A 15,387-nucleotide genomic window follows, 5' to 3' on the forward strand; every position below is an offset into this window, starting at 1 on the left:
GCTTGTGTTCCCTCTCTCGCGCAGTCTCTCTCTGTCAAATAAATAGGTAAAATCTTTAAAAAAAAAAAAGTCTCAATAAATTTAAAAGGATTTAAGTATGTGACAGAGCATGTGATAACAATGGAGTTACATTGGAAATCAGTAACAGAATAATCTCTAGAAAAATCTCAAAATATTTAGAAATTACATACATCTAAATAATCAATGAGTCGAACAAATCAAAAGGGAAATTAAAAAGTATTCTGAATAGAGTAAAAATGAATATACAGCATAACAAAAAGTTTTGGATGCTGCTTAAATAATATCTAGGGGAAAATCTGTAGCAGTAAATGCCATATTCAAGAAGAGAGGAATCAAATCAGTGAAGACATATTTTACTTTCAGGAATTAGAAGAGAAAATTAAACCACATTAAGCAGAAGAAAAAATGATAAAGATCAGAGTAAGTAGACAAAATCAATGAAACAAAAAGTTGACTTTTTCAGAAGTCAAAAAAATTAATAAACCTACAGCCAGACTGATTAGGCAAAAGAGAAAACTTACACATTATCAATAACAGGAATAAGAGAGGTGACATCACTACAGATTCTACAGATATTAAAATAATAAGAGAATATTAAGGACAACTTTATGTCAATAAATTTGACAACTTGGATGAAATGGACTAATAAATTGAAGACAAACATTACCAAAACTCACTAGGGAAGAAAAATACTCTTCTTCCCTACTAAACATTTAAGGAAGAAGCAATACCAATTCTAAACTCTGAAACTGAGGAGGAGAGTTCAGCATTATTCTGAGACTAAAACTTGACTTAGACGTTACAGAAAAAGAAAACTACAGACCAATATCCTCCACTGAATACAATTCTAAACAGAATTTTACCAAATTAAACCCAACAACATATTAAAATGAGAATACGTCGTGACCTAGTGGAGTTTGTCCCTGGAATGAAAAGTTGAAAATTCAAAAACAATTACTTCATTACATTAAGAAACTAGTAAAAACATTATCATCTTCATAAAGGCAGAAAAATCATTAAACATAATCTAGCACTCATTTCTGATAACAGTTACCACCAAAGCAGACATAGAAGGGAATTTTCTCAACCCAATAAAGGGCATCTATGAAAAACCTATGAGGTAACATCATACTTAATTACATTCAGGTGAGAGGATGAATGCTTCTTCCATAAAGTCAGGAATAAGAAAAGGATATCCATCCTCACTGTAACTATTCAGTACTTTACTGGACGGTCTTGCTAGTACAATAAGGCAAGAAAAAAGTCACCCAAGTTAGAAAGGAAGAAGTAAAACTTTACTCTCAGATGACATGATTCTGTATGTAGAAAATCCAATGGATCTACATAAAAGGTACTGAGTTTTACACGGTTTCAGGATATAAGAATTAATTTTTCTATATATTAGCAATGAATAATTAGAAATTGAAATAAAAATACTATTTTTATGGTTTTCTGTACACTGAAAACTAAAAACATTGGTGAGAAAAATTGAAGAGCCAAATAAATGGTAAAATACGCCACTGTTCATAGGTAGGAAGACTTAACTGTTGTATAGCTGTCAATTTTTCCCAATTGACCTATACATTCAATGCAATTCTAATAAAAATATAACCAGGCTATTTTTTAGATATTGATAAGCTGATTCTAAAATTCAGATGTAGATACAGAGGACCCAGAATCATCAATACAATACCAATACCACAATAACACAAACATGGTGGTATTGATGTAAAGGCAGATAAATAGATCAATAGAACAGACTAGAGAACTAAAACAGTTCCCCAAATATATGGACAATTCATTTTTGACAAAGGTACAAATGAAATTCCATGGAAAGAATAGTTTTTTTCAACAAATGATGCTGGAACAATTTTATGCACACAAGCAAGGAAACTGATTTGTTTCACACCTTGTATCATATACAAAATTTGACACAATATGGATCATAGACCTAAATGTAAAAGTAGAAAACGTCTAGAAGGAAACATCAGATAAACTTCTAGAAGGAAATGGAAGAGGTCTCTATGACCTCTGATTGGTCAATGATTTCTTAAATACAACACCAAAAATATAGTATATAAAAAAACCAAATTAATAAACAGATTTATTAAAATTAAAAAACAGAATCCACACACTGGGAGCAAATATTTGTAAAGCATGTATCTGAAAAAGGTCTTCTACCAAAAAATACAAAGAATCTCAGGTAGCCTGGTGGCTCAGTCAGTTAAGTGTCCTACTCTTGATTTGCACTCAGGTCATGATCTCAGGATCCTGGGATCAAATGTTGGCAAAGATGTGGAGGAATTGGAACTCTTATACACTGCTGACAGAAAGGTTAACAGCACAACTACTGTGAAAATCAGTTTGTAGTTTCTTAAAATGTTAAATATACACTCAAATGATCTAGTCACTGCTCTTGTAGGCATTCATCCAAAAGGAATGAAGGCATATGACTATCCAAACACTTGTACATGAATGGTCATAACAGCTTTATTGGTAATGTAAAAAAATTAGAAAAAACCCAAATGTTATAAACAGGTTTAATAAATAATTATATATTCGTATAATAGGATACCAGTCAGCAATAAAAGAAATGAACTATTGATACATGTTGCAACATGGATGAATCTTAAAATAATTATGCTGAATGAAAGAAACCAGACCAAAAAAAGTTCATACTGTATTTTTTCATGTACATAAAAATCCACAAAATGTATACATATTTATAGTAAAGCAGATCGGTGGTTATCTAGGAACTAAAGATTTGGTGGGAGGAGTGAGATGGAGGAATTATAAAAGTACGTATGACACTTTTGGAGGTGGTGCATGTATTTATTATCTTGATTGTGATGATGGGTTCATGGGTGTATACATATGTTAAGACTTATCAAATTCTACACTTCAGAAAAAAAATATTACAAAAAGGAAATACTGGGCTCTATATCATAGCTCTCTTACTGTGGTAGACTTGATACTGTTCAAAAATATTCTCTATATCCATGGAAGGAGTATACTTCCCCAATCTTTGATTTGAGGTGGGCTATGGGACTTTCTTTGGCCAATGGATATTGGCAGATAAAAGGAGAAGCTTGAAATGCTGTTGTGTTTCTGAACTCCCCACTCTTGACTTTGTATTGTAATTAAAATGGCTCCTCCTGAGTCACTGTTGGTCCTTCATCCTTAGCACCAGAATGAAAAAATGTGGAGCGTAGCTGAGCCCAAGCCACAGGAGGCCCAGCTGTACCTGCTGTTGGAAGCAGAACCAACTTAGTAAAGCACAACCTACTGACCCTCAGGTGACTTGGAAACACATGAGAAATAAATCCTTATTAGACTATGCTACTAAGATTTTGCAGTTATTACCAGCAAAAGCTAATGGATAGTTCAGTCTAAGACAGCCTTGGTAAAATTCAGATTTGGAGCCAATCATACCTACCTTTGAATCTGGGCTTCCCAAGAGGATCAGTTTCTCTCGTTGGACTTGAGCTAAAGTCAGTTATATTACCTGAGAATAGAAGATAATAAATGATTTTAGCAAAATATAAAAAAGCTTCTCAAGAAAATGAAAAGTATTAAAAACTATAAATATTTAATATGCCTCCTGGTCAACTGCTTGTGTATAATTATACTATCTGTCCACAATAAAAGGCCTTTAATTGTGTCCTGCTGCAGGTGTTCTGAGTATACCAAATAATGACTTAAAGATTAAAGTAGGCAATACTCATTAATAAATTAATATATGATTTATTTTTTAATTAGGTTCCACACCCAACATGGGGCTTGAACTCATGACCTTGAGATCAAGAGTGGCATGCTCTACTGACCGAGCCAGCCAGGCACCCCAAGATATGTATGATTAATAATGACATCTGATTTAGTGAGAAACATTGGGTAACCTAGATCTTTTCAGGAAGACTTCTCTAAAAAACTTGGGTACCTTCTTCTCTGTCTCTGAAGGGAAGGACCATATTCTATCTCAAAGCTTTAAACATGAGTATAATTTCAAAGTTTCAAAGGACTGATATTAATCATAAAATTGAATAAAACAGATAATCCAGAACTGAGACTCTTTTCCCCTTAACTTGAAATCTTTTAGCACTTCATAGCTAAGCATCCAGTGTGAAGTGACTGACATACTAACCAAGATCTTCTCCTGAGGCAGGAGCTGTTGGTTGCTTTTCATCTGTCTCTGTTCTCTCTGAAGGGGCTTCAGTAGGCCTAAGTGTGGCCCTAAGGGGTGGAGAAGTTACTCGGACTGATGAAATGATTCCTGTAATGGAGAGCCAAAGCAGTCAGGCTTTATAGGAGCACTGGCAAGTTCCCCATTTATTTATTCCATAAATATTTATTCAGCACTTATACTATATGACAGGCTTGGAGAGAAAACAAAACCTGTGTCTTTGATCAAAATAGATGTGTGAGCCAAATATGTTGAAGCACTGTAGATATTGTGAAAGAACTGGATAAGCTCACAGAGAAAGTAAGCAGACAGAGTAGTAATGTCTATGGGGAAAGATGAAGGGCAGGTGAGGGGAGGGTAGGAATGTCTTCACAGAGGTTGTGCCGATAAAGAAGTGAAATAATCAGCAGGTAGGTATGAGAGCTATATTGGGGCAGAGGTTGCAGGAAGAGACAAGCCAGGGAAGCATGAGACTACTTGTTGTGTGAGAGCCAAGAGTACTTTGGGGTACCGTGAGAGCGGACTGTGGAAGGACAGGAAAGGCCAGATCATGAAGGGCCTTCCATGCCATAGATTTGGACATTGTTTTTAGGTGACAAGGACCCACTGAAAGATTTTCACTGGGAAAGTAATAAGATGAGATGAGAAGGGGATGAATGGTCAGGTTGCAAGTCTGGTGACCAAGAAGGAAGTCAAGAGACAAAAGCAGCTGTTGTAGGCAAAGGCAGAGCAGGTGAACTACATAGGGAGCAGTGGGATGAGATGGAAGGTGTTTTACAGGAAAGATATCAAGGAGATGGAATGGCTTGACATGGAGAGTAACTAGCAGGCATGGATCATGGCTGAAGAAGAAGGAAAAAGATGCTTAATATACCATCTGTTCTGTTGACTTCTACAATATATATTCTTGCCCTGTTGCATAGGCTAGAGCTGCTCATGTTTTAGCCCGCAGTCTCTCCGCTAGTACTGTAATACTGGGGCCAGCGTGAAGGCTGGTGAACAGGGGAGCTTTCAGTGAGATGTACAGGATTTCATTTCAGGAGATAATGGTAAAGAGACGACGGGGTATCACATTTTCCATTACCCCCTATAGGTTGGCAACGTACAGTACCTCATCCAAAATAATGCACTTGTTGAAAGGCCTAAGTGAGCTTCTGTCTCACAACGTTTAAAAAGCGAACTGGCCTAGATACACAGGGGTGGTTTCTGGGACCACACGCACCCAGAATCAGGATAGAAGCCCAGTGTCCAGTGGACTCACAGGGTCCAGTTTTGGGGGCCAACACAGGCACATGTCCCATGCACCAAGGACTTGTCTATCGCCTGAGCTGGCATGCCAAGAAGGGCTTGCGGCTGTCTGGGCAAATGAGCATCGCGGAGCGAGAAGGTACAGGAGCGACATACCTGCGCTTCCTGGCTTGCCGGTGACATTATTTGGTGGTAAAGGTTTTCTTCGTGGGGGCACAGGTCTGGGTGGCAAGGGTGGGCGGCGAGTGCCTGGGATTGCGGCTACGAGATTATATTACAGATAAAGTTGCCATAAGGATTCACTCCGTAAACATGTCAGGTTTTAAAAAATATAACATTTGATAAGTACCAAGTGGATGACAGAGGACAGATCCCATAGGAAAGTGTCTATGAGTAATATATTCTGATATTCCTCTAAATTAATGTTGGCAATATACCCAGGAATAATGAAGTCCATTAACATATGGGAAAAATATCCTCTAATTATAGGTCTATCTGCCTTTTAAAACTGTACAGATATAGAGAATTTAACATCTTTAGTTTCTCATATAGGTACAACAGTTTTTCTTAGTTTCACTGTCTCCCATTGCCTTTGATTTTCAGACTACAATTTCTTAGGTCATTTTAGCTTTAAATTGTTAAAGGATATAATTTCTCCTTTAGTGGATGTTCCACCCCACCACCCAAATCTATTATATAATAATAACTGAATAAACGCTTTCAGAACTTCTCAAAAGATTACAACAAAGCAGCCTTGATGGCAGAAGCAATCAGCCTGTGCCTGTGGAGAGCAGGGTCAGTATGAACAGTTGTGCACTGCACAAGGGCCCTGGCAAGGGATATGTGAGTGGGAGCTGAAGTTTAACACGCACTCTGCTCACCCATCTGTGAGCCCTGGTGCAAGCCTGCCCACCCAGAGGAAGGGCACATTTTACTAAAGAGTCTGCCTAAAGGGCAGAGGGAAGAGATACCTTTTAATACTATGCACAAATTATCTTTTCATACTTTGCACAAATGCTGGCAAGGCTAGAGGTGCCTAGAACAATCCACCTTAACCCAAATTTTAAGTCTTGTGTTCTAGCTTAAACATTCACGTCTTTCTTTGCATAATATATGTTGGTTAAAAAAATCTTCAAGTAGAAGTGGCAACCTAGGAAAATGCCCTGTGACTTTAAGTACTTCTTGGGAGACTAGCGAGTGTGCACTTGTGTGCATGCAGGGGAGTGAGTGTGATAACAGAATATGGCTCTGTAGCCCAGGCATAATACACTAGAGTAGGTTTCATAGCAACCTTTGAAATGGCATAGAATTCTTACTCAACACAAACCTTTCCAAGTCACCAGCTTCATAATTTTGGCCTAGTATATAGAGCACAGTCTTAAATTAGGAACATAAATCCTATCGGGCTAAAGGATATTATAGTAAATCACACAAGAACAAAACTTGAACATGATGAAAACTAGAACCCACAGTGACTCTTCAGCATTTGTCCACTGTGACCCCTCAGAACATTATCCAAAGTGATTCTTGAATTAGTACCCCATTAGAGGTTCTTGTTAATATTTAATGTGTGCACAGAGCACTATTTATTTCCCCAAAGATAATATTTTATTTTTAAATTTTTTGGGGGGGGGAGAGCTCGAGAGTGAGCATGCACAGGGTGGGGGAGGGGCAGAGGGAGAGAAAATCTTAAGCAGACTCCACACCTGACGCTCGACGCTGGGCTCCATCTCACCACCCTGAGATCATGACCTGAGCTGAAATCAAGAGTTGGATGCTTAACCAACTGAGCCACCCAGGCGCCCCAAAGATAGTATTTTAGAATGTTTCTTTAGCAGTACCCATGTACTGTTGGCATGGTTCTTTGAGAGCTGTGAGGATGCTGTTTTTGCTACAACATTTGACACTGCAGTAGCAGAGAAGAGCAAAGTAAGGGAGTTAGTATCTTATTCCTTACCTGGTTTTTTGGTAGAGTGGGTAGAGTCCACTGACACATTTTTACCAGCACCTGATGGCTTTGGTGCTTGCTTGACCCCTGTGAGCAGACATAATGAAAGGGAGTAAGTAGACAGCAAAAACGTCTTAGATGTTTTTTCACAGAAACTTGGTAATCAGTGATAATGTGCATTCAATGCGGAACAGTGGCACTGGTGTTTTTGTGCCCAGGCATTTTAATTGGCTTCTCCTGTCTGCATATAGAAAATATTCAAAGCCCTATATTCATTAGCTGTAATAGTTTTTCTGAAGAGTTAGTGTTTGATTATGGATCATGGTTTTGTCTGAGTTTTCCATGATGCCCGCACTGTACCGCCTTCCCGGTGGTACGGTCTCACCAGGCAGACTTCATCTTCAGTGACTGGCCATTTTTTGCCAATATTCATGAGTACATTCTGTGGTTTTAAAAAAAGTTTTCCTCCAACCCCTTCAATAACCCCCTAAAACCTCTTAAAATTCCAGTGTGTTTGGATTTATCCTTGGTAAGTTGACTTTAAAAATATTCCTGGAGAAGCCTTGGCTATTATGTTGATTCGGCCACACACTGGATCCGTACCTTTGAGACTTGTAAATTAGTCCTGGGCAGGCACAGAGCTTCAAATTGCTATTTGGAAGAAATTGATTTGAAAATTGTTTTGTATGATATTTTATCTCCTAAGTCTCTCAAATATAATCTGGTGGTTATTAGTCATTCACCGAAATACCCATGCTTGGAGTTTGAATATCTATCCTAAGGATGGGGGAACCAATTTGGGTTTTGTCTTATTTTTTGAATTGTTATGCTTTTACATTATAAAATAATCTTCCCTGATGTGGCTGTCTTCATTAAGAAAGAACAGAAACAGACATTATCCATACAAACAGACAAGAATCTATGGACTCCGGAAACAAACTGAGGGTTTCAGAGGGGAGGGGGCTGGGGGGATGGATTAGCCCGGTGATGGGTATTAAGGAGGGATGTATTGCAATGAGCAATGGGTGTTATATGCAAACAATTAATCATGGAACACTACATCAAAAACTAATGAAGTACTTTATGGTGACCAACATAAAAAAAAAAAATCCATACTCTGAGGACCTGACTATAATTCACATACTTAAAAAATAAGAATATTTAGTATACTAGTCTGTACATTAACAAGGACAACCAAAATCACAAGTTTATTCACTGTGTTCTAGTGAATGTCACCATGTAGTGACATTACACACTCGATCTTGTTTAATGTGCAGGCAGATACATTAAAATAATATTGATTAAAATACAGGAGAAGCTTTACTTGCCAAAAATCAGGTATTAGCACATTAAATGATGAAATTAAATTATTATAAATCAACATTTTAAACACAGTAACATTACAATTATTATTATAATTATTGTTAATGCTATAATAATTATAATTAACATTAATTTATAAACCCCAGTATTGCAATCCCATACTCTCTGCTGCTTGGTTAAGAGAGAATATATAAAATCATGGAGAATGTTTGTATGGAGCCATGAATTAAATGTTGCTTATTTGTAGTAGGAAGAATATGTTTTTGGGGTCAATGACTATTTTGTGGCTAATCCCACAGGCATGGTGAAAACAAAGGACTCATTAGTCTTCTTCCTGTGCTCACTCTCAGTGTAATGTGGTCAGAGAAAGGACTCATTTGGGTGTTTTGGTTGGAAAAGGACTCATTTGTTCATGGCACAGAGGAAGGGAAAGTACTTCCATTTGTGTCACTGGGATAATCTGGCACGGTAAGCCTGATTTACCACTACTCCTTGAGAGTAAAAAATGTATTGTGTATTCTAGAAGGCTCTAGAAGGCTAATAGACTGTGTGTGTCTTTAGTGATTCTTCTTCACAGCATTTTCCCAAATCTTTTTAACTGAAAAACAAAAACAAAGTATTTTGGTTCAAAGCACCTTCCATATTCATTGCCTTATTTGATCCATACAACCCTTCTGTGTGGGAGATACCATTCAGGTCCCACAGATGAAGAAACCCAAGGCAAGGGAAGAGTAAGCAACTCACAGCTAGGAAGTGTTGGGACTCAGACCGACCTGCGCCCAGCTTAAAGCCTAGCTCTTAACCACTAAGTGACATAGCACAGTGTACTGTCTTCCTCTTGTCAGCTTCTTGCTTCTGCTATTCCTCACAAAGACGCTAAGTGACTTTAGCTTTAGAGTCCTACTTTCTGCCTTGTGGGTGGTTTGAGGCATCACCACTGTGTGTGGTCTAAATGGCCCTGCCTGGCAAGCATATGTCATCCAACCATGCCACTAATATGTGGGGCTCAGAGAACAGCAGATCCTGGCAGTGGACAAGTCCTCCAAGCCACAGGGGCTAGTCAATTGGAGATACAGGAGAAAGTCCAGAATTCTGCAAGCCCACTTTATGAGTAAGAGAAAAATCAGCAGAAACCAGCTCTTGTGTCACTTTCTTTATAGATAGAGACAGAAGCATCTTACTGTTATGATCCTTAAATGTAAGTACCCAAATCAATCAACAGCTAACCTGGACTTTCTTCAGCCTTCAGAAACAGATAAAAGTTGACAGGGTAGAAAAATGTTGGTAAGAACCCTGCCAAAGTCATCCGTGGGACAGGGCATTGAACTGGGACAGGGGGATGAACTCTGATTCTGGCCATGCCTACACCTTGCTGTGGTTTGCGTGTCAGCCAGGCAGCAATGTGAGCACCAGAGCCCAGACACCAGTAAACTTCTTTTGCTCTGAATCAGAGAGCAAGTGAAGGCCAGAGGTAGCGGAGAGGCAACGGGCAGGCAAAGGACAAAGCCAGGAAGAGAGATGCTATGGAGAAAGAATTCTCAGGAATTGGCACTTAATCAGCCAATCTGGCCCAGGCTGTGACCTGAATTCTTTTTCCCTCAGGCAGGATTAATCAACATATTTTTGAAAGGGCAGTATTGGCTCTGGAAGCACCAAGGGGAGCTTTAGTATGAGCCTCCCAATTGCCATATGGGAGTTCTCCAAAAATCTCTGGATTTGCATAGTTTACCCCTTAGCAATTTATTGTCAAAAGTGAAGTAATGATTTGGGTATTTTTAACCATGGTAACAAAAATGTTGCAAACAAACACAGTAAACTGAAAATCCATTTCCAAATGTATTAGACACTACTCGCTGGGACCAAAAAGGGGTGGTATTTATGCATGATTGGTCTCTGTGTCTTTGTCTCCAAATCTTAACACCTTGCTACAAAGCCAGGAGTGATGAGCCAGCAGACTGGAAGGTTTAGCCACAGCCCAGAAAAACACATTCCTCATCTTGGAGGAGTCTGGTTTCTGGTTGTCAGGCACACTCTGTGGGGGCAGTCAAGTGTGGATTCCTCATTAGGAGGCAGAGAGAGGAGTCTCAGGTTCAAGTATTTAACATATCTGCTAAACCACATGTGTCAAGTTGGTTTCCAGACCACATTTTGCCTGAAACATAATGGGCCTTCAATAAATGTTGGTTGGATGAAAGAGTACCTGTACAGCTCAGCAGCTTCCTTCTACAAGGAAAAAGTTGGAGGCTGACCATTGATGGAAGAATTCAGCCTACTCTGTGCTGGGCAGACAGTAAACATTTTCAGCTTTGTGGACCATACTCTCTCTGTCACAATTGTTCCACTCTACCATTCTATTATGAAAGCAGGCTATGCTTCAACAAAACTTTATTCATGAAAATAGGCCGTGAGCCAGATTTGGCCTGTGGGACTATAGCCTGTGTGATCTCCTGGTCTAGTGCATGCCTCTTGCCTCTCTGCAGTGTAGATCTCAAGTTGGCTGTAATTTTTAGAACACATCAGTGAAGCCTAAACACATCTCTGGAAAACCTCTAAAAGCAGAGTGCTGGAAAAATGACCTACGTACAACCTCAAACTTTGTAGGCTAATTTCAGACTTTGAAGTGGAGGCATATTTACAAATATAGCTAAGAAATGCATATAAAGCTGGGCAAATATCTGTAATGATGTTATGAAATAAGAAACCTGGCTCAAGATGGTTTAGAGATTCCTGGGGTTTATGAAATCATTGCAAGATTTTTATAGAGGCCTAAATAATCAAAGGTCCATTGTTTTGAGGCCTCAGAATCTCTTTTTGAGTCTTCCAAGGGCACAATCTTAAGTGGCCTAAAACCATGAAGAATATGTCCCATAAATCCTAAACACTCCCTTTATCAACTGATTTTTCTTTTTAATGTAAAATATCTGGGCTAAAAATTTTAGCAAGAAAAACTGCAGGAAAATGTCTGTGAGATGGATGAATAATAAAGATAAAGATTCTGGGCAAGATGTCAAAGTTGATTAGGAATCAGGTGACACAAAAATTAAGTCTCATTAAGACTCAATAGAAGTGAGAAGTAAGTGTGGATGAGATTGGGGGACTGGGTCAGAGGAGAAAATAATGTAAATACCTGCATTTCTGGTAAACAAGCCAGAACAAAACTATGAAGAATCAAAGTAAGGTGGACTCACGTAAGTCAGTAATCTGGAGAGAATAGATTTTAAGATACTCTTTTTCTCACGAATTCTTAAAGACCTTATTTCCTAGGCAAATAGTCCAAGAGCTATTAAATTTTCCATTCATTATATCCTACATGTCATCTATGATTCCCAATTTTTATACCACTTACTTCCTTTTTTGCCTTATTGCATTGGCTGAATACCCCACTACTCTTTTCAGCATAAGTGGTAAAAGTAGGAATGCTTGTGTTCTTGATGTGAAGAGAAAAACATTCAGACTGTCATTATTAAGTATGATGTTAGTTGCAGGTTTTTCACAGATATCCTTTATCAGAGTGAGGAAAATTCCTTCTATTCCTAGTTTTCTGAGAGTTTTCATCATGAATGGATTTTGAATTTTGTCTAATGGTTGTTTTTTGTATTTATTGAGGTGATGGTATGATTTTTCTCCTTTTCTCTGTTAATGTGGTGAATTATACAAATTTGTTTGAATGTTGAGCCAACCTTGCATTCCTGAAGCAAATATCATTTGGTTGTTATGTGATCTGTAGTAGACCCAGAGATGTATCACCCTGACCCCCAGTCAAAGCTCTCTCAGCCGAGGCTGATTCTGAAGGAGCTGAAAGAGGATGCTGTCTGCTGACTTCATTCCCCACAGGTGGGCAGCATTCCCCAAAGGGGAATCTCAACAGACAGTAGAATGGGTGCAATGCATTTTGGTTGGAGGATGGAAGTAGAGCAAGAGAGGCAGAAACTGAGCTCAGCTTTGTCTACCTGTGCTCACCAGCCCATTTCTACTAGCAACCAACAATTAAAATGAAGCTCTGTTAAGAGGACGTTCTTCCACAGTTTAACTAGATGAGCTAATACTACAAAGTTGATTTCATCTACACAAAAGGGTAATAGATGTCAGTTTGTGTTACAAGGGGCTCTGGAAAGAAATGTTTATATTGCAGATAAACTTATAATAATGCTGTTTTCCTTCTGGAAGACAATTAGCATTTTCCTAGTGAGAATCAGTACTTGATTACACTGAAAGTTAATCACTTTCAAGTTTGATCATAGCTACCTGTTCTTTCATTTGCTTTGTTGACACAAATGCTTTCTTCTATTTTTACTTGGACAAACTCCAGGGAAGTGCTTTGACTATTAACAAGGTGGTTCTGTTTAGAGCGAGATTGTTTATGTCAATCCGAGAAACTATGCATTGCCTAATCCCACAGTTGGAATAATAAAAAGAAGAGCTGAGCACAAATAAATATTGGAATGCTTTCTTGCTTTTCGTGAGTCAGGGATTTATAGTAATTGCCTCATTAATTGGTTTGAAGGAAAGTGGATTCCTAGGACTTCACACACTGTAAAAACCTAGTAGAAAAAACATTTTAAAACAAATCTAAATGATTTTTAGACCAAATATCTTCAGGTATTATTCACATCTCACTCTCATTAGGGAACCATCATGCATTAAATATGCATTAACGAAATTCTAATTTCCATGCTCTTTTCATAAGCAAGCACATGATTTGTATTATTTAAAAAAATATTGCAGGGGCACCTGGGTGGCTCAGTTGGTTAAGCGACTGCCTTCGGCTCAGGTCATGATCCTGGAGTCCCGGGATCGAGTCCCGCATCGGACTGCCTGCTCAGAGGGGGGTCTGCTTCTCCCTCTGACCCTCCCCACTCTCATGTGCTCTCTCTCTCTCATTCTCTCTCTCAAATAAATAAATCTTTAAAAAAATAAAAAAATAAAAAAATATTGCAGGGTGCTTGAGTGGCTCAGTTGGTTAAGTGTCCAACTCTTGGTTTTGGCTCAAGTCATGATCTCAGGGTCGTGAGATCGAGACCTGCATGGGGCTCCACATTGGGCATTAAGCCTGCTTAAGATTCTCTCTCTCTCCCCCTCTGTCCCTCCCCTCTTCTCTCTCTCTCATAAATAAGTAAGTAAGTAAGTAAGTAAGTAAGTAAGTAAGTAAGTAAGTAAAGCAAGGAAATGATGCAATCCCATATTAGGGCATCTCATAACTACCATTTATCCACTTAGTGAGTGAGGTGTTTGAACTTTTATCAGATGATTGTCTTAGTTATCTGTAGGACTCCTACTCCCACAGATCTGGCTGGATTAAGGCAATGTCATTTAATTCCTGAATTAAGCTGAATGATTTGGAAATGTTACTATGCCTGTAGCCAGTATGATCAACTGCTAGCTTCTCTGTTAGAATATCATGTTCCACACTGCCAACAAATGCAGGTCTTATAAAAAAATTGTAATGGTACTCGTGAAATTACCAACTTAAAAACAAAGTGATTATAGTCTTGAAGACTGAGCCTATGTATGGAAAGTGTTTCTGAAATTAGAGAAAATAGCTATTTTGATATTTTCATTCAATAATGCATATTATACATTATATAGTTAATATATTTATATTATATATTAAATATATATAAAAATATATTTAATCAGGATATTTTCAAGAATCAAGACTATATATGATTTAGTGGACTGAGTTTAGAAAAGAAAAATTCTTTTTCAGTGTTTTCAGAGACACTGCAAATTTTGATTTTGGAATGAGTTACAATTTCCAATTCCAGTTCTATTAAGAACTTCCAAAACTGGTAAAAAGAAATCGAAGTGTGAATTCAACAAACGTACAAATTTTGAATGAAAACATTTCGAGTTTGGAGAGGATCAAAAGGAAATAAATTTGTGATCGTTACCTGTTTCCATTCCATTCTCTTTGGGAGTCCTACTGGGTTTGAGTCTACTAGGTCTTATAGTTGTCTTATTCAGAACTACAGTAAAGTGGGAAATAAATAGGTTAGAAATGTTCTTGTTAAAACTTTGCAACCAAGGCAAACAAAAGTTCCCAAAGAATTGGAAGTCATTTAACTAGGCAACAGAAAAATTATCGCTCATCAAAAACTATTGCTTAGAATATGGAAACCACAATTTTAGTTTAAAAATCATAGACTTGATTTTGGGAAGAGAGACCTGATTTTTTACTCTGAGGTAATCACTGGCTTGAAGAACTAACTGGCAAGGGAATTTATATGTCTAAATGGGAAATCCCTCACTTAATTTCTAAGCACTAGATACATTCCAAAACAGAACTGAAGAAAGCTCAGGACTACCTATACACCCAATGAAAAACCAAAACTTTAAGTGTCTTTATATGCCAAGGTCTTAATTCATAACTCATAAGTTGATGGGTCTTTTGCAGGGGTCTCCACATACAGGTGTTCCCTCTTAACCTGGTACAAGTCCATTATTGAACATAGAGTATGATGAAATCATTTTAATTTCTCTCCTGCTCTATGAAGAGCCAGAGCATTACCAGCACTTTAAGAGGTAACCTGCCTTAGCCTCTGGAAGACTCTTCAAGAAAAAGCATGAAGTATATTGTGGTTGAGAGCGCAAGCTCTGGACCAGATTGCTTGCCTTCAAATCTACTTCCTAGCTCTTCTCATGCCTTGGCTTCCTCAACTGTACCCCA

The 15,387-nt window shown here is 38.1% G+C and overlaps 1 protein-coding gene across 10 annotated transcripts in view; it reads right to left on the bottom strand.

Annotated features, from left to right (window-relative positions):
- LOC110582342 (ABI family member 3 binding protein) overlaps positions 1–15,387 on the bottom strand; it is a 243,312-nt gene that overhangs the window by 32,475 nt on the left and 195,450 nt on the right. For 7 of the 10 annotated variants that reach the window (XM_044919605.1, XM_044919613.1, XM_044919631.1 and 4 more), the window contains 5 exons: positions 14,612–14,686; positions 7,407–7,484; positions 5,606–5,698; positions 4,163–4,291; positions 3,458–3,526 (listed from right to left, as the gene is read on the bottom strand). In XM_044919605.1, coding sequence (XP_044775540.1) covers positions 3,458–3,526; positions 4,163–4,291; positions 5,606–5,698; positions 7,407–7,484; positions 14,612–14,686 — 444 coding nt within the window. The remainder of the gene's footprint in view (positions 1–3,457; positions 3,527–4,162; positions 4,292–5,605; positions 5,699–7,406; positions 7,485–14,611; positions 14,687–15,387) is intronic. The other 3 variants (XM_044919617.1, XM_044919633.1, XM_044919626.1) reach the window with 1 other exon arrangement.

Source organism: Neomonachus schauinslandi, chromosome 1, assembly GCF_002201575.2.
Source record: "Neomonachus schauinslandi chromosome 1, ASM220157v2, whole genome shotgun sequence".
NCBI classification, from domain to species: Eukaryota; Metazoa; Chordata; class Mammalia; order Carnivora; family Phocidae; genus Neomonachus; species Neomonachus schauinslandi.